The sequence below is a fragment of the Hylobates moloch genome, unplaced genomic scaffold (genome assembly GCF_009828535.3).
Source record: "Hylobates moloch isolate HMO894 unplaced genomic scaffold, HMol_V3 SCAFFOLD_5, whole genome shotgun sequence".
Lineage (NCBI taxonomy): Eukaryota > Metazoa > Chordata > Mammalia > Primates > Hylobatidae > Hylobates > Hylobates moloch.
The window spans coordinates 68571577-68596564 of record NW_026652280.1 but is presented as its reverse complement, the minus strand read 5'-3'; the positions used below and the strand labels follow the sequence as shown (position 1 = coordinate 68596564).

Sequence of the window (24988 nt, the reverse complement as noted above, 5' to 3'; positions counted from 1 at the left end):
ATTCCAGTGGGAAGAACAAGGGTGGGCTTTGAGAGTGGACTCACTGGTATGAGCCATGAGTGGACTGCTCACGGGCTGCGTGCACCTAGGCAAGTCCCCTAACCTCCCTGGGCCTGGGGGCGGCCAGCAGGGTTACCGCCAAGAAGGCAGTGCCAGGGCCAGGAACTGAAATGTCTACGGACCAGGCAGGACATATAAATGAGTGAAGCAGGCTAGGTGCGAAGGTTAATACTGATGAACATAATAGTAACAATACCTAGCGGGAATGGCGTGAAGCGGGGAGGCCTGGCCACCCATGCGGAGCGGCACTGGCTGGCTCCCACCACGTGGGAATGGGCACCAGGGCTCCAAATCCACTGATTTTTCAAGAGAAACCAGGAATGCAAGTTTATTACGTGCAAGTCTCCTGATTCTCTATTGGCTTAAAGTCTTTACAGCACTGTGAAGGCTGAACAAAACAAATCTATTAATATAAGCCAGTTTCTCAGCCCACTGAATCTACCAGCTTTTGGAAAAGCACTCAAACGTTTTAAAAGTGTTCCATTTATGCCACCTTCCAGGAAAACTGCATGTGTCACTTAGAAAGTGTTCCCACTAGCTTTATTTTTCTGCAACTGGTGTTTGAAAACATTTTCTCAAAATTCCAGAGGGAATATTTTCATCAATTTTTAAATCAAGAAGTTAAATTATATCAAGAAGACAATACATAAGGGTGGAGGAGCTGAACCTAACATTGACTCCAGAGGAAAAGCAACGGACGAGGTAGAAAGTGAACAGGGCTGGGAGCAGTGGCTCACGCCTGTAAACTCCTTTGGGAGGCCGAGGTGGGCAGATCACCTGAGGTCGGGAGCTCGAGACCAGCCTGGCCAACACGGTGAAACCCTGTCTCTACTAAAAATACATTAGCCAGGCGCGGTGGTGAGCGCCTGTAGTCCCAGCTACTTGGGAGGCTGAGGCATGAGAATTGCTTGAACCTGGGAGGTAAAGGTTACAGTGAGCCAAGATCGCGTCACTGTGCTCCAGCGTGGGCGACAGAGAAGGCTCTGTCTCAAAAAAAAAAAGAAAAGAAAAAAGAAAAAACAGCACACAATACCATGCTGCCGTCATGTAAAATTGTGTTAACAAAGAAACGTTAAGCTATGAGAAAATGAGAACATTTGAAGTTAGAGGAAAAGAATAGAATTCAAAATCATACAAACTTTTACAATTTTATAAAGTTAAAAATTGTAAAAAAAAAAAAAAAAAAATACCTAAAGCTGGTACAGAGATAACCTTTCCGAAAAACAATTTGGCAATATCCATCGAGAGCCTTAAATATATTTTTATTCTTGGACTAAATTACTCCATTGCTAAGAGTTTAACCTAAAGAAATAATCAGCAGTATACATGGGTATCTATGCCCAACGAGGTACATCATAACGTTATTTATTTATGTTTTGTTTTGTTTTTTGAGACAAGAGTCTCACTCTGTCACCCAGGCTGGAGTGCAGTGGCACAATCTCGTCTCACTGCAACCTTTTCCTCCCAGGTTCAAGCGATTCTCCTGCCTCAGCCTCCCAAGGTAGCTGGGATTACAGGCGTGCACCACCATGCCTGGCTAATTTTGCATTTTTAGTAGAGATGGGGTTTCACCATGTTGGCCAGGCTGGTCTTGAACTCCTGACTTCAGGTGATCCATTTGCCTTGGCCTCCCAAAGTGCTGGGATTACAGGCATGAGCCACCGTGTCTAGCCTCATAACATTATTTATAAAAATACAAAAGTGCTTAAACCACCTAAATGCCTGAAGTGAAAAATATAACCATTAAAAATTGTTTTTAAAGACTATTTAATGGCATGAAATTCACAAAATGATGTTGAATAAATAATGCATACACACACTTATACAGGAAAAGGGCTAGAAGAAAATAACAAAATGTTTACAGTAATTACCTCTAAAAGGTAGATTATGGGTTTTTAAAATATTTTTCCTCATGATTTTTTTTCATTTTCAGTTGTTTATGATGAGTATATAATACTTCTATAATCAGAAAAAATACTTTCAACATGTTTTTGAAGATTATGTGACACTGTAAAAAATGTTCAAAATATATTAAGTAGAAAACACAGATTAAAAAAAACTGTATGTACATTAAGATTCCTAGTTTCATGAATTCTGTGTTCTTTGGGTTTTTTTAGAGTGAACATGAACTTTTTTTTTTCTTTGGAACAGTATTTCATTCTGTTGCCCTGGCTAGAGTAGAGTGGCACAATCATGGCTCACTGCAGCCTCAACCTCCAGGTCTCAGGTGATCCTCCTACCTCAGCCTCCCAAGTAGCTACGACTCCAGGCACATGCCACTACACCCAGTTAATTTTTGTATTTTTTTGTAGAGACCGAGTTTCACCCTGTTGCCCGGGCTGGTCTCAAACTCCGGGCTCAAATGACCCACCTGCCTCAGCCTCCCACAGTGCTGGGATTATGGGCAGAAGGCACCACACCCAGTCGAACATGATGAACTTTCATAATAAAAACAATTAGACTTTAGTCTTGTCTGTGTCACAATTAAAGTTGAGTCACCTGTCTAAGCCCCTATTGCACAACTGCCTGCTTCTATTGAGGTCCCTTTGGTTGCAAGACTCGGGAACCCAACCAGCCTGGCTTAAGCCCAAAGGAGGGGTGAGGTAAGGGTTGCGACATTCGCAAATACAAATACAGGATGCCAGGTCAATTTGAATTTCAGATAAAGAACTAATAAATTTTTAGTATACACATGTCCCAAATATTGCATAGGGCATACTTGTATTATACCCTAATTGCAGCCTGCAACTTAATAACAAGTTAACAGTCATCACTTGGCAGCCTGACTCAGTTTCCCAGAGGCTGGCAACCAGCAGTGAAAAAGAATAAGGAGAACCTAAGTGGACTGGGAATGCATGTTGTGGCTTGTTAGGTAAAGTGTGATATGTTTTCACTTTTAGCTTGTATACCTGCATGTCCACAGAAAGTACTTATAAGAAATATGTTAAACATGCACTTTGGACTCTAAATATTGGTTATGTAAATTGAAGAATATGGGATTGAAGAGCTAGCAAAATCCTCTGACTTCACTTTTTATTTCATATATTTCTGCACAGTATAAATTTTTTCATAATTTTAAAAACTAAGACATAATTTTTAAACTAATAACAGTTTTTTAGAGCACTTTTAGTTTACAGGAAAAACTGAGCAGAAAATGCAGAGAGTTTCCACAGACCGTTGACCCTTGAACATGGGTTTGAATGGCATGGGCCCACTTCTAATTCGATCTCTTCTGCCTCTCCCACCCTCAAGACAGCAAGACCAACTCCTCCTCTTCCTGCTCCTCCTCAGCCTACTCAATGTGAAGACAATGAGGATGAAGACGTTTATGATGGTCCATTTCCACTTAATGAATAGTAAATATATTTTCTCTTCCTTATGATTTTCTTAGTAGTGTTTTCTTTTATCTAGCTTACTTTATTGTAAGAATACAGTATATAATACACATCACTTACAAAATATCTGTGAATTGACTATGTTCTCCATAAGGCTTCAGGTCAATGGTCAGGTATTAGCAGGTAAGTTCTGAGGGAGTCAAAAGTTATACGTGGGGCCAGGCACAGTGGCTCGCGTCTGTTATCCCAGCACTTTGGGAGGCCAAGGCGGGTGGATCACCTGAGGTCAGGAGTTCAAGACCAGCCTGGCCAACATGGTGAAACCCTGTCCCTACTAAAAATACAAAAATTAGCTTGGCATGGTGGTGTGCACCTGTAATCCCAGCTACTTGGGAGGCTGAGGCAGGAGAATTGATTGAACTCGGGAGGCAGAGTTTGCAGTAAGCTGAGACCTTGCCACTGCACTCCAGCCTGGGTGACAGAGCAAGACTTTTGAGCCAAGTACCATCTCAAAAAAAAAAAGTTATAGGTGTTTTTTCAACCGTTCAGGGGTCAGCACCCTTAATCACCGAGTTGTTCAAGGGTCAATTGTAATACATAAGTTTTTAAAAACTCCAAACCACCGAAATGCATTTACTAGACAAAACACTGTCAACTGTGTTTGTCTCCAAAATGGTACCAGCAATGCATCCCCGACCCTCCCTCCACGCACACATGGCTCCTCCCACCACAAGGCGGCCTGTGTCTCCTCCTCCTTTAATCTGAGCTGGCCCAGCAACTTTCTATGACCAAGAGATTGTGACCAAAGTTACGTAACTACCCTATTTATGATGCCTATACCTATGCTTAACACTTACGCTTGTCATTTTTATGTACTGCCCATAATTTGTGGTATGAGTATGCACTGTCTTTTTACTTTCAAAAAGGTCATTACAGGCTGGGTGCGGTGGCTCATGCCTGTAATACCAACACTTTGGGAGGCCGAGGCAGGCGGATCACAAGGTCAAGAGATTGAGACCATCCTGGCCAACATGGTGAAACTCCGTCTCTATTAAAAGTATAAAAATTAGCTGGGCGTGGTGGCGGGCACCTGTAGTCCCAGCTACTCAGTAGGCTGAGGCAGGAGAATCGCTTGAACCCGGGAGGCGGAGGTTGCAGTGAGCCGATATCACGCCACTGCACTCTAGCATGGGTGACAGAGCGAGACGCTGTCTCAAAAAAAAAAAAGGTCATTACAAAAGGAATTTATTTAAACAAAATTTTTAAACAAAAGTTTAGAAAGTAGAAGGCACAAATCTCTCCTCCATCTTCTGGAACCATACTTCACAGTTAATCATTCTTATCAGTTCTGCTTTTTATTATAAAAAACACAAGCACACACACACGAAGTGAAAAATAAGAGAGAGAGAGAGAAAAAAGTACATTCCAGAGCAGAGTGAAACCAATTTCTTCCGTAAAAAGTATACCTATCATACAAGCGCCTGTGTTGGGAGACAATTCTTTATAGTCTCTCACAACGTGCACATCTTGCAAGTAAACACTTTTTTCCTGATCGTGTTTTCAAGGATGCTTGTACATGTTGAGTATCCCTTATCCAAAATGTTTGGTACCAGAAGTATTTCGAATTTTGGATTTATTTATTCATTTATGTATTTATTTATTTATTTACTTGAGATGAAGTCTCACTCTGTTGCCCAGGCTGGAGTGCAGTGATACAATCTCAGCTCACTGCAACCACCACCTTCTCTTGCCTCAGCCTCCCGAGTAGCTGGGACTATAGGCGCGTGCCACCACATCTGGTTAATTTTTGTATTTTTAGTAGAGACGGGGATTCACCATGTTGGCCAGGCTGGTCTTGAACTCCTGACCTCATGTGGTCTGCCCACCTAGGCCTCCCAAAGAGCTAGAATTACAGGCATGAACCACCACTCCCGGCTGGATATATATATATTTTTAATTTTGCAATAATTGCATTATACTTACCCAGTTGAGCATCCCAAAGCCGAAATTCCAAAATCTGAAATATCCCAATGAGCGTTTTGAGTATTACCTTTGAGCGTCATGTTGGCACTCAGAAGTTTCAGATTTGGGAGCATTCTGGATTTCAGGTTTTTGGATTAGGGATGCTCAACCTGCACAGCAAGCATCCTTGGAGGGGAGAGTCTCTCTCTGCAGCTGAGGACAGACGTGCTCACTGCCCCATATAGAAGACTTGCATTCCCTCAGCTTGGGCTTCCTCTCCCATAACACAGCCCCCTGCACGTGAGGTGTGTGACTCTAATGTCACCCTGCTTTGCGAATACTCTGGCCGTTGCTGTTGCCTCTGTCTCTGACTCGGGGGTCTTCTGTCTTCTGCCAGCATCCCTGAAACTGAGTCAGGCTAACAAGTCACAATTGCTAACTTGTTAACAAGTTGCAGGCTGCAATTAGGGTAAAATCTCAGACCTTTCCTAATTCTTGATATTTTCATGAGTATGTTTCTTTAAGTCATTTTTAAACTACAAAATGTGGGTTTTCTCAGCTACACAGTTCCAACCACTGGCCTATCAGCCAAGTACTCTTGAGCATCTATTTATTCCCTGCCATGATTTTTCTCCATTTCTGATACAATCTCCCATTCTCAACAATCCTACAGGTTTCCCAAAACATACAGACAAAGACATACATTGCCTACAAAGACTTGATATCTTCAGGGTGAAAAATAAGCAGAGGCCAAGTTCTAAGAGTGAAAAAGCAGGCACTTCCTGAACAGCAGAGCCAAAGCACATGCGGCCAAGGAGCCCACTGGAAAGGGGATGAACAGGTAAACAATTTTGCATCCCAAGCTCAGGAGAATTTAACAATGCACTTCCACCCCTCCCCATTCGAGAGTGGAAACGCTGGCATTACATAATTCCAGAAAAGGAGCCAGGCGCAGTGACCCACGCCTGTAATCTCAACACTTTGGGAAGCTGAGGCAGGTGGATTGCTTTCAGTCAGGAGTTCAAGACCAGTCTGACCAACATGGTGAAACCCCATCTCTACTAAAAATATAAAAAAATAGCCAGGCATAGTGGCATGCACCTGTAATCCTAGCTACTCAGGAGGCTGAGGCAGGAGAATCCACCCTGGAAGTGGAGGCTGCAGTGAGCCAGGATCACCCCATTGCACTCCAGCCTGGGCAACGTGACAGAGCAACACTCAGTCTCAAGAAAAAAAAAAAAGATAATTCCAGAAAAGGAAAGTCCATCTGCTCCACAGACTTTGCAGACAGTGCTGAGGTATGGGTGGATGGCATTTTCAGGGTTTACTAGCAGGCAACTTAAAGCAGAACTATCAGGGGTTTGCTCTGCGTGTTGTCTTCCATCTGGAAATAACGCCAAGATTTGCAGAATAATGCTCTCGGAGATCAAGGAAATGACCTTAGGAGGTAGCATGAGGAAGGCTGACTAGGAAAAAAAAATGACTGACAGGGACAGTAAGCCTGGACACATACTCAGAAGTCCCTGAATTTCTGTCAGTCTACAGCTGGGATTGATTCTCACTGGCTGGGATGAAAACTGTGGCCCTGCCTGAAGGCTCAGGCACAGACAGAGTGGCCATTCTGATGCTGTGAAAGGAAGCAACGTGAAGGAGAATGACATATAGGAACTTACCCAATAGTAGGGCTGATGTTGTGGTCAAAGTGATCCTGGACAAATCGACACACGATGCTTGATTTCCCAACCCCAGTGTCCTAGGAAAGAATGAGGATACAACCATGAAGATGAAGGGTGGCAACTCTGACCTCACAGATAACCAGAGGACAGGACTGGCTATTTCTGGTTGATGAGACTGGGAGAGGGAGTGGGGGGATATTTTCTTCTATTTCTTACCAATATTTTCTATAATAAAATTGTATTGCTTTCACAGAAAGAAAAGTATGGTAAAAATAAGTTTCAGAGACATGTCTGACATGTATACAATATTTAACCAAAAATGAACATGTTCACTATGGATGTATTTTCAGAAATTCTGAAATCTTGGGAGGGGTCTAGAGAAGAAGTACGTGAACATACCACATTGTTTGGGCAGAAACAGAATTCGTTCTGTTCAAAACCTCGCATTCAAAAGACACGTAATCTGTTTCTCTAGGTATCACCCTTTAAGACCTATTAATTCTAATTTCTATGTTTCTAGCATTTTCTCTTTAGAATCTGATGGTTGGGTAATAACTTCCAAATTTTGCTTAATTATATAATGGTCTTGTCTCAGTTCTTTCTCTCTTAAATAATTCTTTAAAGCTGATTAGGACGAAGGTCCAATTACACACTGGGAATTCAATGCACACATTTATATCCACTCCCTTCCAAAGCCCTTGTAAAGTGGTTTAAGAAATAAAAGACACAAATTCACAAGGTCAAAGAGATAGGAGAAGAGACAACACCAGACAAGTGGTATCAACAAAATCCCGGAGGACAAGTGGTCCCTGAGAATGAAGAAGCTGAAACCAAACTGCTGGCAGGGAGAGAAGCCGATAAAGAAGCAAGTCAATTCATGCCGCAGAATCTCAGAAAACATCAAGCATTGTAGGGCATGGCTGAAAACAGATCAGCTGAAAGGCCACATAACAACATACCCTTGGAGCCACAGGCCACATAACCAGCGTCAGAGCTTTACTCTCCAGGAAGCCTGCATCAGACGGAGCTGGGCTTGGGGACATCAGGCACAGGTAAGGGAGGGGCCAGGGGCTGTTCGCCCTAAGCTGGATAAGCCCACACAGAAGCCGTGAAGGCTCCCCTCTAGGTAAGAGAAAAAAAAGCTCTAGAGTTCCTGATATTTGGGATCCCCTAACCAAAGGCCATGTGTGCAGCAGTTGACAAGCCCCAATACAAACAGAGCTTTCAACTTACGTTTTTAACTTTTTCAATATAAACACTCACTAAGAAATACCAGACATTTATATGCTCCCCTCCACACACACACACACACACACACACACACACACACACACACACAAAACAGCAGGATGTTATTTTAAAAGATCATTCAGAGAATACAACCAACCTCTTAGAAATTTAAAATATGGCTAGGTGTAGTGGCTCACACCAGTAATCCCAGCACTTTGGGAGGCCAAGGCAGGATGAACACTTGAGGCCAAGAGTTCAAGACCAGCCTGGGCAACACAGCAAGACCCCTGACCTACAAAAAAATGTAAAAATTAGCCGGGTGTGGCGACATGGGCCTGTAGTCCCAGCTACTTGGGAGGCTGAGGCAGGAAGATGGCTTGAGCCCGGGAGTTCAAGGGTGCGGTGAGCTATGATTGTGCCACTGCACTCAGCCTGGGTCACAGAGTGAGATTCTGTCTCAAAAAATATATATATTAAAAATATGATGGTAGAAATTAAAATTTCATGGAGGAGTTAGAAAATAAAGTCAGGAAGTTGCCCAAAAAGTAGAATAAAGTAGAAAAAAGCATCTTCCCTCAATTGCTAATGTCTGCTGTTCTGAGAGAGGCAGGAAGGGCAGAGGGCACAGGACCGGAGGCTTTATCAACACAGATCGCCATTGCCAACATGTTCCTGCTGAAAGGATCATGGAGGCGTTCTGAAAACTATAAACAAAACGGGAACAAGTGATTTATCTAGAGAATGAAAAAATAGTTGATTCGGTTCTCTTACATTAAAGGTATAAATTTGAAAGCCAAAGGATCAAGGATGAAATGTTGAAATTCGGAGAAATGTGGTTTTCTTCAGACACTGAAATATGAAGTGGGATTTGAAATACCAGCTGGCAATCTGAATTATTTTTACTCCTTCTCAGCCCTGTGTTTGGGGGACAATTGCAGCAAACCTGGGGCAACAGGGGACTTGGCTTTTAATACTCATCAGAAAACCCCTCTCTGGGAGGTCTCGCCTCCCAAGGAGAGCAGCTTGCACTGACTCTGAGCCCTAACAAACACAGCACCAAAGCTGCTGTTTATCTGCATCGTGCAAATCGATGCACAGAGTTCAAAGAGGTGACGGCAGAATCAAAACATTAGCTCCTGAGATGCCAATCGATGCCGCTGCTATTTCTGAGCTGCACCTCAAGTATGGATTCTGGCTCATGTTCCCTCGCAGTCCCCCAAACCACAACTCTTTTCATCTCAGTTGTTCTTAAGACCCCCTGTGGAAGAGCAATCCTTGCCAGACTTTAGCCCACGTAGCCCCCAAGAAACTGGACACTGAGGAATTGTGACAGCCTGCCCTGCCCTGCCCTTGAAGATTAGGAAAATGCCCCTTGCAGCAGGCAGCACACTTTCATGAGGCCAACTGATTCCTACAAACTGCCAAGGAGGCAGGGTGGGGACCTCTCCCCAACACCGACCATGCTCATTTCTACCTTTCTCCATCACAGTTTTGGAATTCTCTTTCTCAGGGCTCTTCCATTCATTCGATCATTCACTCATTCTTCACTCGCCCAACAGGCATTCCCCAAACCCTCCCTTTCCCATGCCAACAGCAGGCTAGACCCCATTGGCAGGGGGATACCATTCCACCCTCCCTGGCCTCCAGGAGTTCTTAAGCAGGGCCAGGCACACGGCAGGAGGACCAGCACACAGTGGTGATGGGACTGCCCCACCTGTGGCCCCTCTGAGCTCAGGAGACAACTCCTTGATTTGCTCCTTTTTTCCTTCCTTGATACCCAGGCTCACCCTATCACCCAGCGAGAAACCTCGCCTGGTTTCTGTCTGCCGCGGGGCCTTCCTCCTTAGGCTGCAGGTGCTTGCTCAGTTCCCTCACGTGCCCTTGGGGCACAGGGCTGAGGGTGCATCTTCTCGGTGGGGGCACTGGTCTGGAAAGCAGCCCTTTGGAATCTATCATTTACTTTCCCAAGGGATGTGCTCAAAACAATGGACACAAGTCTCAAAGCAGCCAACAAACAAATCCTGCAAGGCCAGCCCCAAAATGCCCTTGAAGGTGGAAAAGGAAAAAGTCGCTTGACAATGCTCAATGTTCAGCTCTACTCATCATCCTCTACAAAGGGCTCAAGCGTCAACGCCAACTTGTCTGAAGAGTTACAGCAGCAAGTCTGCTCAAATTTAGATATAAGCACTGATTTTTCAGTCAAACAACCAAGTCACTGTTTCTTTATTTTAAAACATTTTAACTCTCACCTCTTTTATAATGCACTGTCAAATGTACACTCTTACACACTTGATAGGAAAGACATAACAGGACAAAAGGATAGATAAAGTTTTAGTTTGTCTCAGAAAGGGAAACATTTCTGCAAAGAACAACATCATCGAATCCTCTCTGACCCGTGGCTTGGGACCGCTCAAGTGGATGCAGTTCCCGACCTCCAGGGACGACTGCTGTTCCTCGGCTGGCCACCAGGGGCACACCCTACCCGCGGTTTGCTGAGGACAAGCCAGGAGCCAGGCTAAGGAGTCACTCCGCGCTGGGACTGCCCTTCCCCGCAGGAACCTCGCTAGGGCTGTGACACACACACAAGGAAAGTGCCAGGGGAATAGTGGCTGTCGCATGTGAAGACACAGAGGTAGGACTCAGAAAAGAGAATGAAGCCTACTGGGTGAAGAAGGAGCCTTGGAAGAGAGAGACAGGACCAGAGAGGCCTGTCTTTAGGGCCACACTGATGGAAACCCATCTATGTATATATTTTTCCATTTCATAAGATTCTGAGAATACCACAGGCCATCTTGTCCAGCCCCTCGTTTTGGTAAAGAGGAAACAGTGTGACTTCCTCAAGGTCACATAGCTGGTTGGTAGCGTCAGAACCAAACTCTTTTGAGTCCTAGTCAAAACCTCTTAAGGCTCTTACTAGGTTAAATCAACTTCCCTGCTAAGTGTACATTTTTCCTTTATTTTTTTAAGAGGGAGGGTCTTGCTGTGTCACCCAGGCTGGAATGCAGTGGTGCAATCATAGCTCACTGCAGCCTCAAACTCCTGAGCTCAAGTGATCCTCTGGCTTCAGCCTCTCCAGTAGCCGAGACTACAGGTGTGCACCACCACACCCAGCTATTTTTAAATGTTAGGGGTTTTTTTGCAGAGACAAGGTCTGGCTATGTGGGCCAGGCTAATGCAAACTCCTGGGCTCAAATGATCCTCCGACCTCAGCCTCCCAAAGTGCTGGGATTACAGGCTTGAGTCACCACACTGGCCTAAATTTCTCAAAAAAAAAAAAAAAAAGTCAAATTTCTGGAACTCACAAATACTTTATTAGTGCTTTCTGGTTTCACGTTGCATAGCTCAAGTTACTCATAGCCTGACAGGCTCTGAAGATAGCCGCTGCAGCCTTAACAGTAATGAAAGGGGCTCAAATTATTGACTGCCGGGGAGACATTAGAATAAACCCGATTCTGACTCCAGAACCTGAAATAAAGTACAGTAAAACCCTACCTGTGGGCCTGGTAGTGTTTCATTGTATATTCATTTGTATAGTTGACATCAGAGAGGTGCTCATGCCCAGCAATTGGTTCCATCTACTTCCTGGGAAATGGATCTCTCATATGAGATTCCTCTCTGAGAACAACCACTTATTCTGAAATGACAACCTTTGCTGTTTGAATTGTCACACTTATTAATCACATGTAAACCTATAATTATGAAATCAGAAACCACAAACTTTTGGCTGCTGCCACACAAAACGCCAGGCACCACCAATCCGTGAAAACCAAGCACTAATACTTGATTCATTCCTAGACTCCTACAACATCCTTCAAGCTTCCTACCCCTCTGGATTAAGAATTATACCTCCCAGTACAAAGAGGAGCTGCTAACATTCCTTTTGAAACTATTCCAAACAACAGAAAAAGAGGGACTCCTCCCTAACTCATTTTATGAGACCAGCATCATCCTGATACCAAAACCTGGCAGAGACACAACAAAAAAAGAAAATTTCAGGCCCATATCCCTGATGAACACCAACGCAAAAATCCTCAATAAAATACTGGCAAACTGAATCCAGCAGCATATCAAAAAGCTTAGCCACCACAATCAAGTCGGCTTTATCCCTGGGATGCAAGGCTGGTTCAACATATACAAATCAATCATCGTAATCCATCACATAAACAGAACCAATCACAAAAACTACATGATATGATTATCTCAATAGATGCAGAAAAGGCCTTCAATAAAATTCAACAAGACTTCATGCTAAAAACTCTCAGTAAACTAGGTATTGATGGAATGTATCTCAAAATAATAAGAGCTATTTATGACAAACCCACAGCCAGTATCACACTGAATGGGCAAAAGCTGGAAGCATTCCCTTTGAAAACCGGCACAAGACAAGGATGCCCTCTCTCACCACTCCTATTCAACATAGTATTGGAAGTTCTAGCCAGGGCAACCAGGCAAGAGAAAGAAATAAAGGGTATTCAAATAGGAAAAGAGGAAGTCAAATTGTTTGCAGATGACATGATTGCATATTTAGAAAACCCCATTGTCTCAGCCCAAAATCTCCTTAAGCTGATAAGCAACTTCAGCAAATTTTCAGGATACAAAATCAGTGTGCAAAAATCACAAGCATTTTTATACACCAATAATAAACAGAGAGCCAAATCGTGAGTGAACTCCCATTCACAATTGCTGCAAAGAGAATAAAATACCTAGAAATACAACTTACAAGGGATGTGAAGGACCCCTTCAAAGAGAACTACAAACCACCACTCAACGAAATAAGAGAGGACACATACAAATGGAAAAACATTCCATGCTCATGGATAGGAAGAATCAATATCGTGAAAATGGCCATACTGCCCAAAGTAATTAATAGATTCAATGCTATCCCCATCAAGCTACCAATGACTTTCTTCACAGAATTAGAAAAAACTACTTTAAATTTCATATGGAACAAAAAAAAGAGCCCATATAGCCAAGATAATCCTAAGCAAAAGGAACAAAGCTGGAGGCATCACACTACCTGACTTCAAACTATACTACAAGGCTACAGTAACCAAAACAGCATGGCACTGGTATGAAAACAGATATATAGACCAATGGAACAGAACAAAGGCCTCAGAAATAATGCCACACATCTACAAATATCTGATCTTTGAAAACCCTGACAAAAACAAGCAATGGGGAAAGGATTCCCTATTTAATAAATGGTGTTGGGAAAACTGGCTAGCCACATGCAGAAAACTGAAACTGGACCCCTTCCTTACACCTTATACAAAAGTTAACTCAAGATGGATTAAAGACTTAAACCTAAGACCTAAAACCATAAAAACCCTAGAAGAAAACCTAGGCAATACCATTCAGGACATAGGCATGGGCAAAGACTTCATGACTAAAACACCAAAAGCAATGGCAACAAAAGCCAAAATTGACAAATGAGAGCTAATTAAACTAAAGAGCTTCTGCACAGCAAAAGAAACTATCATCAGAGTGAACAGGCAACTTACAGAATGGGAGAAAAATTTTGCAATCTATCCATCTGACAAAAGGCTAATATCCAGAATCTACAAAGAACTTAAACAAATTTACAAGAAAAAAAAAAACCCATCAAAAAGTGGGCAAAGGATACACACAGACACTTCTCAAAAAAAGACATTTATGTGGCCAAAAAACATATAAAAAAAGTTCATTATCACTGGTCATTAGAGAAATGCAAATCAAAACCACAATGAAATGCCATCTCACACCAGTTAGAATGGCGATCATTAAAAAGTCGGGAAACAACAGATGCTGAAGAGGATGTGGAGAAATAGGAATGCTTTTACACTGTTGGTGGGAGTGTAAGTTCAAACATTGTGGAAGACAGTGTGGCGATTCCTCAAGCTTCTAGAGCCAGAAATACCATTTGATCCAGCAATCCCATGACTGGGTATATACACAAAGAATCATTCTACTATAAAGACACATGCACACGTATGTTTATTGCAGCACTGTTCACAATAGCAAAGACTTGCCCATCAATGATAGACTTGATAAAGAAAATGTGGCACATGTACACCATGGAATACTATGAAGCCGTAAAAAAGGATGAGTTCATGTCCTTTGCAGGGACACGGATGAAGCTGGAAACCATCATTCTCAGCAGACTAACATAGGAACAGAAAACCAAACACTGCATGTTCGCACTCATCAATGGGAGTTGAACAATGAGAACACATGGACACAGGGAGGGGAGCATCACACACTGGGGCCTGTCAGGGGCCGGGGGGCTAGGGGAGGTATAGCATTAGGAGAAATACCTAATGTAGATGACGGATTGATGGGTGCAGCAAACCACCATGGCACGTGTATACCTGCACGTTCTGCACATGTGTCCCAGAACTTAAAGTATAATAATAATAATAATAATAATAATTTTAAAAAAGAATGATACCTCCCAGGCAAATAGATCGCGACTACTTAATCCTGCTCTCATGGCAGACATCAGTAATCACTTCAAGACACATTATCTTATTGAACCTGAAAAGGGCCTTAAAATCTTTTCAACCCAGCCCTGCAGGGAATAATTGTGACTCAATCAAAGTGGCCACTGAGAAGAAAAGGCTGTCCTCTCTGGTCTCTCTTCGCGACATCCACCATACTCCTACTGACTCCTTTACTACAAACTCACTAAGCACTGCTCCGCAGACTTTCAGAAATCTTCAGGTGATGAGGTGTTTTAGTAAACTGGTAAGGAATATATATTGCTGATAACATTACAAATCAACATGATTCTTATGGACAGGAAATAACAACTAACAAGACCCATAAACTCAGGGATTCCATTCCTCAGAATGTAGTTAAATAAGAAAAAAAACTAAGCACAAAAATTATGGCATACATGATAGTCTTTCAAACCTTGAGTTCACTCTTCTCAGAATGTTCAGAAACAGAGAGAGTATGATTTGCCTATAATGTACACTACAGAACTGACTCTGTGGGTCACATCCCATTGGGGGTCACCTGATAATTCCAGCATCTCTTTCTGGTCTTGGAATCAGAGATAATCTGTATGACAAGGATTTTTGCATTATTTTTTTTTATTCAGTCATCCATTTAGTTGAATGTTTAGACTTTAAGGCTTACATACTTCTTTTTGTTTGTTTTGGTTTGGGGTTTTGTTTGTTTGTTTGTTTGTTTGTTTTGAGACAAGATCTCACTCTGTCACCCAGGCTGGAGTACAGTGGCACAACATCGGCTCACTGCAACCTACTCCTTCCAGGCTCAAGAAATCCTCCTGTCTCAGCCTCCCAAGTAACTAAGACTACAGGTGCACACCACCATGCTAGGCTAATTTTTTATTTTTATTTTGGCAGAGATGAGGTCTCACTATATTGCCCAGGCTGGTCTCAAACTCCTGGCCTCAAGCAGTCCCCACCTCAGCCTCCCAAAGTGCTGAGATTACCGGCCTGAGCCATGCGCCCAGCCACATGCTTCTAAAACGTCTTCAGCATCTTCAGCATTGACAAGGAGTTAAGTTAGGGAATTCAGGAGGCCTGTACAGGGCAGCAGACCTTGTGGGCATAAAGAAATAACATAAAGAGAGAAACAGGCAGAAGTTTGCATGGTTAACAGTTTGGACTGTCCTGACTCCAAAGGTGACCAAAAGAAGTAAAGGTCCCATCAGGCACCTTGGACACCAGCATACACACCCCACCCACCCCGCCTGCCAGGCAGGTGGCCTTGTGTGGAGATGCCTGCAAGTGAAGGCAGTGCATAGTAATGAGGGCAGCGCCACGCTTGCCTGGCCCACCCACTCTGGCGGCAGATGGAGCTCGCAGATGCAGAGATGAGGTCACGCAGGAAGGCGCCTCCACATCTTGGAGCAGGAGGTGCCTCAGCCCTGTCTGGAAAGAGTGACAGCCCAGCTCCTGGGCCCTGGCCTTAGCAATCCAGGCCAGGGAGGAGGCTACTCCTCCCCTTTCTACAGCCCCCAAACCAGAGTCAACTCAGAGCAGAAGACAAACGGGCTCAGGAAGCTCAATCTAGGAAGTGCTGCACCTGCCCTTTTCGATTTCAAAGAAGCCCCACAGAAATAATGCCACAAATTCCATATTAACCCACAAAGCACTTTTTTGAAGCTTTGTCTAAGGGGAAGAGAATATACTCCTCCCACCCACTCTCCCCCACCCCCTACACCCGGCCCCCTGCACTAGGTTTGTTACAAAGCAATCAACAGAAAACCCCAATCCTATAAATCCAACAAGAGTCTCGGGTCCCCAAAGTGAGGTATTCTATCAGTTGGCTGGACCAAAGACTGGAGGTTAAAACAAATGAACATCACTCCTAAAACTACCAGTGAACTCCCTGGAGAGCTCCAGTTCATTCCTCACTTGAGTCTGCATCTAGGCCTCCCTTTGCGTCAAAGAGAACGGAAGTACTTTGCACCTGGATCCCATTCCAGGGCTTATCAGATTACGGACTTACTGGGCCTGTTTGCTCTGGGCCCTAAATCCTATGTTGGTGGTATAAAATAATTCCTCTGCACCTCAAGCACTTTTCACCAGAGGGACAATTATGCACCGAAGAGAAAAAGGTCTGATTTTTACAAGTCACAGTAACCACTACCAAAAATAAGGTGCCATAAAAGCAGAAAACATTATCAAACTCAAGTCCATCCTGTGCTGTTGTTATTACCACCCATTCTATAAGATTCCTTTTGGTAGTGGAGAGAGCAGATCTCACTCAAGCAGAGTAAATCTCAGTCTTCACACTCTGTTCTAGGAAAAACTGAGCTAGCAATGCAAGAAAATGCAACTCCAGGCCTGTTACTGTAGTGAGAAAACCATGCCACAAAATTATTTGAGGAAAACACAGTATCAATAAAAAGCTCTGGGCAGCCGGGTGTAGTGGCTCACACCTGTAATTCCCAGCACTTTGGGAGACCAAGGAGGTCAGATCATTTGAGGCCAGGAGTTCAAGACCGGCCTGGCCAACATGGCGAAACCCTGTATCTACTAAAAATACAAAAATTAGCCAGGCGTGGTGGCGAGAGCCTGTAATTCCAGCTACATGGGAGGCTGAAGCAAAAGAATTGCTTGAACCCAGGAGGTGTAGGTTGCAGTGAGCCAAGATCGGCATTGCACTCCAGCCTGGGTAACGGAGCAACACTCTGTCTCAAAAAAAAAAAAAAAACAAAGAAAAAAAAAGGTGGGTTCTGCACTGGGTCTGAGTCACTAGACTTCGTTTTATCTATCTACCTCATGAGGGAAAATATTCCTTACAGAAGTAAATTTAAACTAATACATGGCATAAGTAACTCAAGTATTTAGATTAATGCCCCATGGACATTAATGAGCATAGCTTGGAAATGTCCACAGTTCCCTCCATGAAAGAATCAGAAGCCCACATACAGAGAATAAGGTGCCACATTTGAGATACAAAAAAATGGCCAGGAGAGATGTAAAACATCCTACCAGAGAATATGAAAAAATAAGCAGAAAGGAAGGGCATGGAAGCCACAAAAACAAGATGATTCGATGGTGCAAATGGGAGCCCATGCACCCATGTTCACACACTTATCTCACTTAGTCCTCACAGCAGCCCTTTGTCAAGGGGAGGAGAGATGGCTTCATCCTCAATTCCCGCATAAGGAAAACATGGATTCTCCTAGTGGGCCTGTAACTAGCAAGGGCAGAGTCAAGACTCAGACTTCCCATTCCCCATATCCAGTGCACTGTTCACCAGGCAAATCATCTCTCCAGGAGGCATGCACAAATGCATGCACGAATTCATCCACCGATTCACCGTCCGTGCAGTCAGCAGTATGCAAGGACAGGGGATAAAAAGATTATGTCCTGATTACTGCAGTGAGGACACTTACAAATGAGACTTAAACTTTACAAAGGAATCAAAGGCAGGAGGTTAGGGCGACAGTGACCGAACTAATTGTACAGGCAATCCCCACTCCATCAACTGGATTGCTGATGGCTGAGTTCCAAGTGAGCATTTGTTGGCTACGCATGTGAAACTAAAATATGTGTTTTTCCATTGAACTGATGCTGTAAATAAAGAATGATTATTTCCCAAGCTTGCTGCTGAGCTACAGCACTCTACAGTGTACACCCACATTCACTGACAACACTGTTTCCATAGGAAAACTTACTCTAATTTCATATCAGATTTCAACCAGTATGACCCCAACTCCAGGCCTTCAGTAGAAGCAGAAGCTCCAGGACTGTAAGACCTTCGGTGAACAAAAGGCCTAGTGGATTTGGACTTTCATAAAACTGCCATCAGTGTAAATCTTCCACAGGAGCAAAGATGAGCAAAATAATAATATTGATGATGAGAAAAGCTGACATTTACTAACCATATAAAAAGTTCTAGGCACCAAGCTAAGCACTTCCTATGGAAAAGTATCAGTTATTATCTGATCTAACAGTATTAGATATTGTTTCTGCTCCATTAAGTCTCTTCTATCCTACTGGAACTCCAATTATGCCTACGTTAAACTTTTTCACCATAACTGTTCCTAATAAGAAAATATTTGTAATATTTAAAAATACTGTCCCTTTCTGCTATTGTTAAATTTATTTTTCTCTCATTCTTGCAGAGCTGGCCTATTTGGTGGATTCCCAGGTTCAGCCATCTTTCAGCCACTGAGCGTTCTGGCCTCAATGGTGGTGGCTCCCCTACCCTGCTGGTGGCAAATGAAACTCCTGCTGCTGAGTTCTAGGAAAGCCAGGGCTACTGACATTATCAGGAGCGAAAAACCAAAGTGCCAGAGGCTCCATGTCTCTCCTAGCCCAGCTCTTAAGGAAGACCGCACCACCAATCTCTCCTCCTCCCCTACTCTTCAGATTAGTTAAAGAAGGAAGACGACTTTTAAATGGGGAAGAAGAGCAAGTTCCATAACTCCTTCAGTTCCGTTTTTCTTATAATAGCCCCACTGTTTCTTGGCATTTCCAGAGAGCAGTTTGTACCGATGTACAAACTCTGTGCAGCTAAGCAGAAATAGAGAATGTGGCCTTAACTGTTAAAAAAAAGAAAAAAAACACAAGTTTCTTACTTAAATCATACTTCCTATCCAAGGAACCACCTGTTTTTTTGCCACCTTTCTTCACAAGCAACACATGTGTGAGCTCCTCACTGGGCAACATGGGTCACTGATGAGTGACATGGGCACCCACCTCCTGGAGGGAGCATTCGCAGATCATATGGAATAACCTGGCTTACCAAGCAAGGCACCACGCTCTAAACTTTGGATTTTTATTGCTACATTCTGCAGTTTTTCATAAGACAATCTTTACTGTTCCTGAGTTGCATATCTAGCAAAAAAGGATGAAGAATCATGACAATTGCAGTAGGCAGCTTCTAAAATGGCTCCCAATAATCCCCACCTCCAGTATTCACTCCCATATGGCCTGGACCCAATGACTTGCTCCTAAGAAATGGAATGCAGCAAAAGTGGCAGATGTCACTTCCAAGGGGGAGGTTATAAAAGGTACTGGTGGCCGGGCACGGTGGCTCACACGTGTAATCCTAGCACTTTGGGAGGCCGAGGCAGGTGGATCACCCGAGCTCAGTAGTTTGAGACCACCCTGGCCAACATGGTGAAACCCCATCTCTACTAAAAATATTAAAAATTAGCCAGGCATGGTAGTGTGCACCTGTAATCCCAGCTACTTGGGAGGCTGAGGCACGAGACTCGTTTGAACCCGAGAGACAGAGGTTGCAGTGAGCCAAGATCACACCACTGCACTCCAGCCTGGGCAACAGAGCAAGATTCTGTCTTAAATAAATAAATAAATAAATAAACAAATGAAAGGTGCTTGCGGCCCTCTTTTTTCATACTCCCTCTCTCCCTCTTGCCTGCTTGCTCTTGCAAGCTGCCATGCATGAAGAGGATGCAAGGCAGGGAGCTGAGAGAGGCCTCAGGGCACATATACAACAGGTCACCAGGAACTGCATCCTGGTGACAACCACCAAGGGAGCCTGAAAGCAGACCCTGCCCCGGTTCCATCATGAGATGACTGCAGCCCCAGCTAACACCTGTTGTAGCCTTGTAAGAGATCCCCCAGCCCGAGGACCTACTAAGCCATGCCCAATTCCTGACCCACAAAAACCATGACATAATCAGTGCATGTTGTTTTAAGCGGTTAGGTTTGGGGACAACAGCAATGGGCAACTAATACAGGCATAATGGAAGCCATTTAGTAAGCACTGACTCTCCAGGCTTGTTACATGTTTAATCCTTCAACAACCCTAATGAAGTAGGGTTATCCTCATTTTGCAAATCAGGACATTAAGGTTTAGGGTAGGTCAGCAGTGTGAGGGGTTGATGAGAGCAAAGTTTTATAGGATTATGGGGTTCTGCTCTGGGAGCAGTGATTCTGAATATTCCTACAGGAGTCTACTCTCTGGGCTGTAAGAAAGGAAAGATATCACATTGCTTTAACTGACAAAACCTATTTAGAGTGATTTAAGCACTAGTGATAAAGCTACCATCAGCAAATGAAGTTAGCATGGCTACAGAGCTACCATGTAATACAGTCATTTAGTCTAAGAGTAAATCTCTAGGGAAGATATCACAGCATCCAAGATCAGAAAGAAGAGAATTGGGGATTTCAGAACTTGCTTTTAGGATCTCATTATAGACATTTCAGAGTTGCTTTGAGTAACCATTAAAACAGCTCCCTGTGAAATGTTATGTCATCTTATTAAGTGCCTTTTCATCTCAGTAGAAAAACTCTCCTTCATTTGATATCATTTCCACACACTGTGACTCAACAGGGAACCTAACACAGGATGGGGCTGTTTCAGTTCCTCCCATCTCACCTCCCCATTCCACGCGTCCTTAGTGGGGGCCTTGGGAACCGTGACAAGACATGTTAGGGGAAACAGGATTGTTCTTCCACCCTGCAGATTGCCCACAGCCAGGATCTTTAGTCCTGGGACCCGACAGACAGAGGGAGAAGGGAAGCATGAACACCTCCCGGAGCTCACTGTCTCATCTCTTGGCTTTAAATAATCCTACTGACCCTTCTCATAAGGTCGTTCTATTTGAAATGCAGGGAAGACTAAATGAAAAAAGAATTTCTTTAAAAAGAATGAAAAAAAATTGTTCTAAAGAACAGCTGATGGCCCAGCATGGTGGCTTCAGGTCTGTAATCCCAGCACTTTGGGAGGCTTACGTGGGACGACTGCTTGAGCTCAGAAGTTCGAGACCAGCCTGCACTACGTGGCAAGACCTTGTCTCTACAAAAAATAAAAAATTAGCTGGGCATGGTGGTGCATGCCTGTAGTCCCAGCTACTTGGGAGGCTGGGTAGGAGGATCGCTTGAGGCTGGGAGGTCGAGGCTGCAGTGAGCTGTGATTGTGCCATTACACTCCAGCCTGGGTGACAGAGTGAGACTTTATCTCAAAAACAACAACAACAACAACAACAAAAGAAGAATAGAAAGAAAAAGCTCATTTCATTAAACGAATTCTAAAGCACCAGAGAAAATGTGGAAGATGCATATCTTTAACCCAGGTTAAAAAAATACAATTAAAAGAATCTTTAAAAAAAAAAAATGGAAATGTGGAATAGCAAAGTCTTCAATGCAAGGCAAGAAACAGGGACTATTTACCCACCCTCACACTTCCCGAGAATGTGCTCACAGGGACCACCTTAGTCTGGTGCCCCCTTTTCTCACCATGTTGTCCCCTCTGAAGCGGACACAATCCTGATAACTCATGCATCATCTGTCAGAGTCCCCAGCACCCCAAGATCCTCTGTGGTGCTTTCCCCTTATAAAAACTTGATGTCACTGACACTATTTCTACCACCATACAGAGGCAAAATTAAACTTTCCATTCAAGTTGAGAGGCCCCACCATGTATGGAAACAGATCTCGAGATAGCCTTGCCCTTGTCACCCCTCCTGTCTCTGTCTTGACCTCAGGCAAGCATATGCCTTGTTGGTCCTCATCACCACACCTCTGGGATGAGGCTTAGAAAGAGATCATAGACCTCAGGCATCTAATATCTCCCTAAATCATATGGAAACCTTTGTGAGCAGGTAATTATTTTTTGGTGAGAGGGTCCCTCATGAGATTCGCAAAGCAATCTATGACCTAAATAGTTTTAAGATCTGCTAAATAGGACAGGTGTTGTGGCTCACGCTTATAATCCCAACACTTTGGGAGGTTGACGTGGGAGGTTTACTTGAAGCCAGGAGTTTGAGACCAGCCTGTACAACATAGCGAGACACTGTCTTTACGAAAAATCAAAAAATTAGCCAGGCATGGTGGCGTGTGTCTGGTGTCCAAGGTACACGGGAGGCTGAGACAGGAGGATTGCTTGAGCCCAGGAGGTTGAGGTTGCACTACACTCAAGCCTTAGTGACAGAGCAAGACCTTGTCTCAAAACAAAAACAAAAACAAAAACAAAAAGACCCGCTAGATAGATAAATGTACTCTATGTGCCCTCCACTCTACATAGCCGGGCCGCCATGTTTCAGGCCACCTTCCTGATGTCCACCTAGTCCCAAGGCAGCCCTGGTTCCACACCCTGGGAAGGACAAAGCTACTACTGCTTCTCCATCTCAAAGCCACACACTGCTTGATCTCAAAGATTATCAATTCTGTCTAATCTTCTACTGCCCTACTTCCTGTCCCACCCAATGGAGCACACTGGTTGAATTCTGCAGACGTTGTCAGTTACACTGTCTTGCAGTCCCACCCACTGTGCTGCACTTTCAGAGCAAAGGCCTCGGCAGCAGTGGTCATTTTTATAGTCACCCTTGCTTTTGTCCTCATGGGGAGACACAGAGAGGGGTGGATGAAAGGTCATGCCACACTTGCACACAGCTGAGACTCAGAATCAGATGCACCAGACCATGTCTCACTTGTGTGACATTGGGAAGGGAAGCACATGGCTATTGCTGTAAGTCCCAGTAAGATCCCATGTGTCTACCCTCACAGGCTCCTGGTTCAGTGAGGAACACAGACAAGTAAACTGGGAAGTGGCATCGACTGTGACAAGTGCTGTGATGGGGATCACAAGGACACCTGCCCACATTTGACAATCAGGAAAGGCTTCATGGAGGCAGGGGCACTAAATCTGAAACCAAAAGGATGCACTAGCCAAGCAAAGAGACAGGCAGGACTGATGAATGGAGAAGGGAGGAGGAGGGAGGAGAACACAAGCAGAGGCCACAGAGAAGGAAGGCTGTCCGAGTGAGTCAGCGTGGTCAGACATTTGAGGCTTTTCTCCCCAGGAGGCAAAGAAGCCAGCACCTCTCCATGAACATGTGGATGGAGGGGCCTGGGTTATGCTTTCCACTCCCCCATGCTGCTGATCCCACTCTGACTGGAATGAGCTGGTTCCGTGGTGAGCAGGTCATTTTGCAAACCTACTGCCAAAAGCCAAGGAAACTGAGAGGTCGAAGAAAGAGGCAACAAATCCAGTTTCTCAGAGAGCAACATTTAATGGGACTTATGAACAGGAGCCGCGTCTCGGGTGGCCCACAGATGAAATGGGGGATCCCTGCGCTACCATCCCCAGGCCCAGGGCTTACGCACCACAGGGAGACAGTGTCCGTGCTTCAGAAGGGATATGCAGAACAATTGCTTTACAGCAAGTACGATAACATCAAGGTTGTTTTGACCTGAGGACGAGATTTATGGTAAGTACATGCTCTTACACAAGGAACAAGATGAAATAGAAATCTTAGAGGCATTGCCAGAACTGGAGTTAATCAGAAGCTGACATGATGGATTAGCATCCAGGATGGAGTCATCTTAGCCCCCTACAGGTGGCCTCAAAGAGGGCCTCTCGCCCTCTGCCCTAACCCAGTGGCTCTACCTCCCTACTTCTGACATTCCTGCACATTCCTCAAAGGGATCTGAAGTACACACATGAACACACACATACATGCACATGTATACATGTGCACACACATGCCCACACAGCCCATAGAGACACTGTTACACAGACCCAGCATGCAGTGTCCTGGATCATGCAGTGTCCCAGCATGCAGTGTCCTAGGAACACCACTCACTTCCCAGAAGCCCCTTCTCCACAGAATTCTGGACTAGAGTTGACCAAAAAAGGAATTTGCAGGAAGTAAAGACTGGGCATTACTCTCTGAAGGTCTTTAGCACACAGAGATAACGAGGTTCCCAGCAGAGCCCCACTTGTCCCCACTCCTCTCTTCTGTGTTTGACTCTTCTCCCAACAGCGGCCCTCCCAATGTAGGGTGTAGAGGCAGGAGCTACAAAGAGCAGTGGCTGCCCGCAGGCACCTGCTCCATGTCCCCACTGCAGGCCGGCTTCCCTGCTGGGCACCTCTGGCTTCTCAGAGCTTCCTTGAGAGCCACAACTGTACACCATGCTGGGTGCTGCTGTTTTGAGATGTTTCTCTGATCTTCGGGCTCTGACTCCCAGGCATCCCCTTCCCCAGCCGCCCACACTGGTATCGAGTGGGATTACTGTAATAAATTCCTTTTCCCATAACACTCAGAGTAGCTCTGCTTCCTGACTGAACCCCAACTCATACCGACATGCCCACCAAGGAGAAATAACCCAGAAACAAGAGAGGAATGAATGTGCTGCAGGCTAAGACGTAAACTCTGGTAGGAGCACGTCAGCTAAACCCATAGCACAGAAAGGCACCAATCAATCAGAACAGACTCCTAAACTTACACAATTGGAGCCAAGGGCACCATCGGTCACTTCATTAGGGAGTTTGGACTTTGTTCTGAGG

General features: G+C 44.4%; 1 protein-coding gene across 1 annotated transcript in view; it reads right to left on the bottom strand.

The window, feature by feature from the left end:
- The window catches only part of RAB31 (RAB31, member RAS oncogene family), a 163316-nt gene that overhangs the window by 81128 nt on the left and 57200 nt on the right, over nucleotides 1–24988 (bottom strand). Inside the window, exon 2 of the mRNA XM_032152818.2 lies at nucleotides 7031–7110. Coding sequence (XP_032008709.1) covers nucleotides 7031–7110 — 80 coding nt within the window. The remainder of the gene's footprint in view (nucleotides 1–7030; nucleotides 7111–24988) is intronic.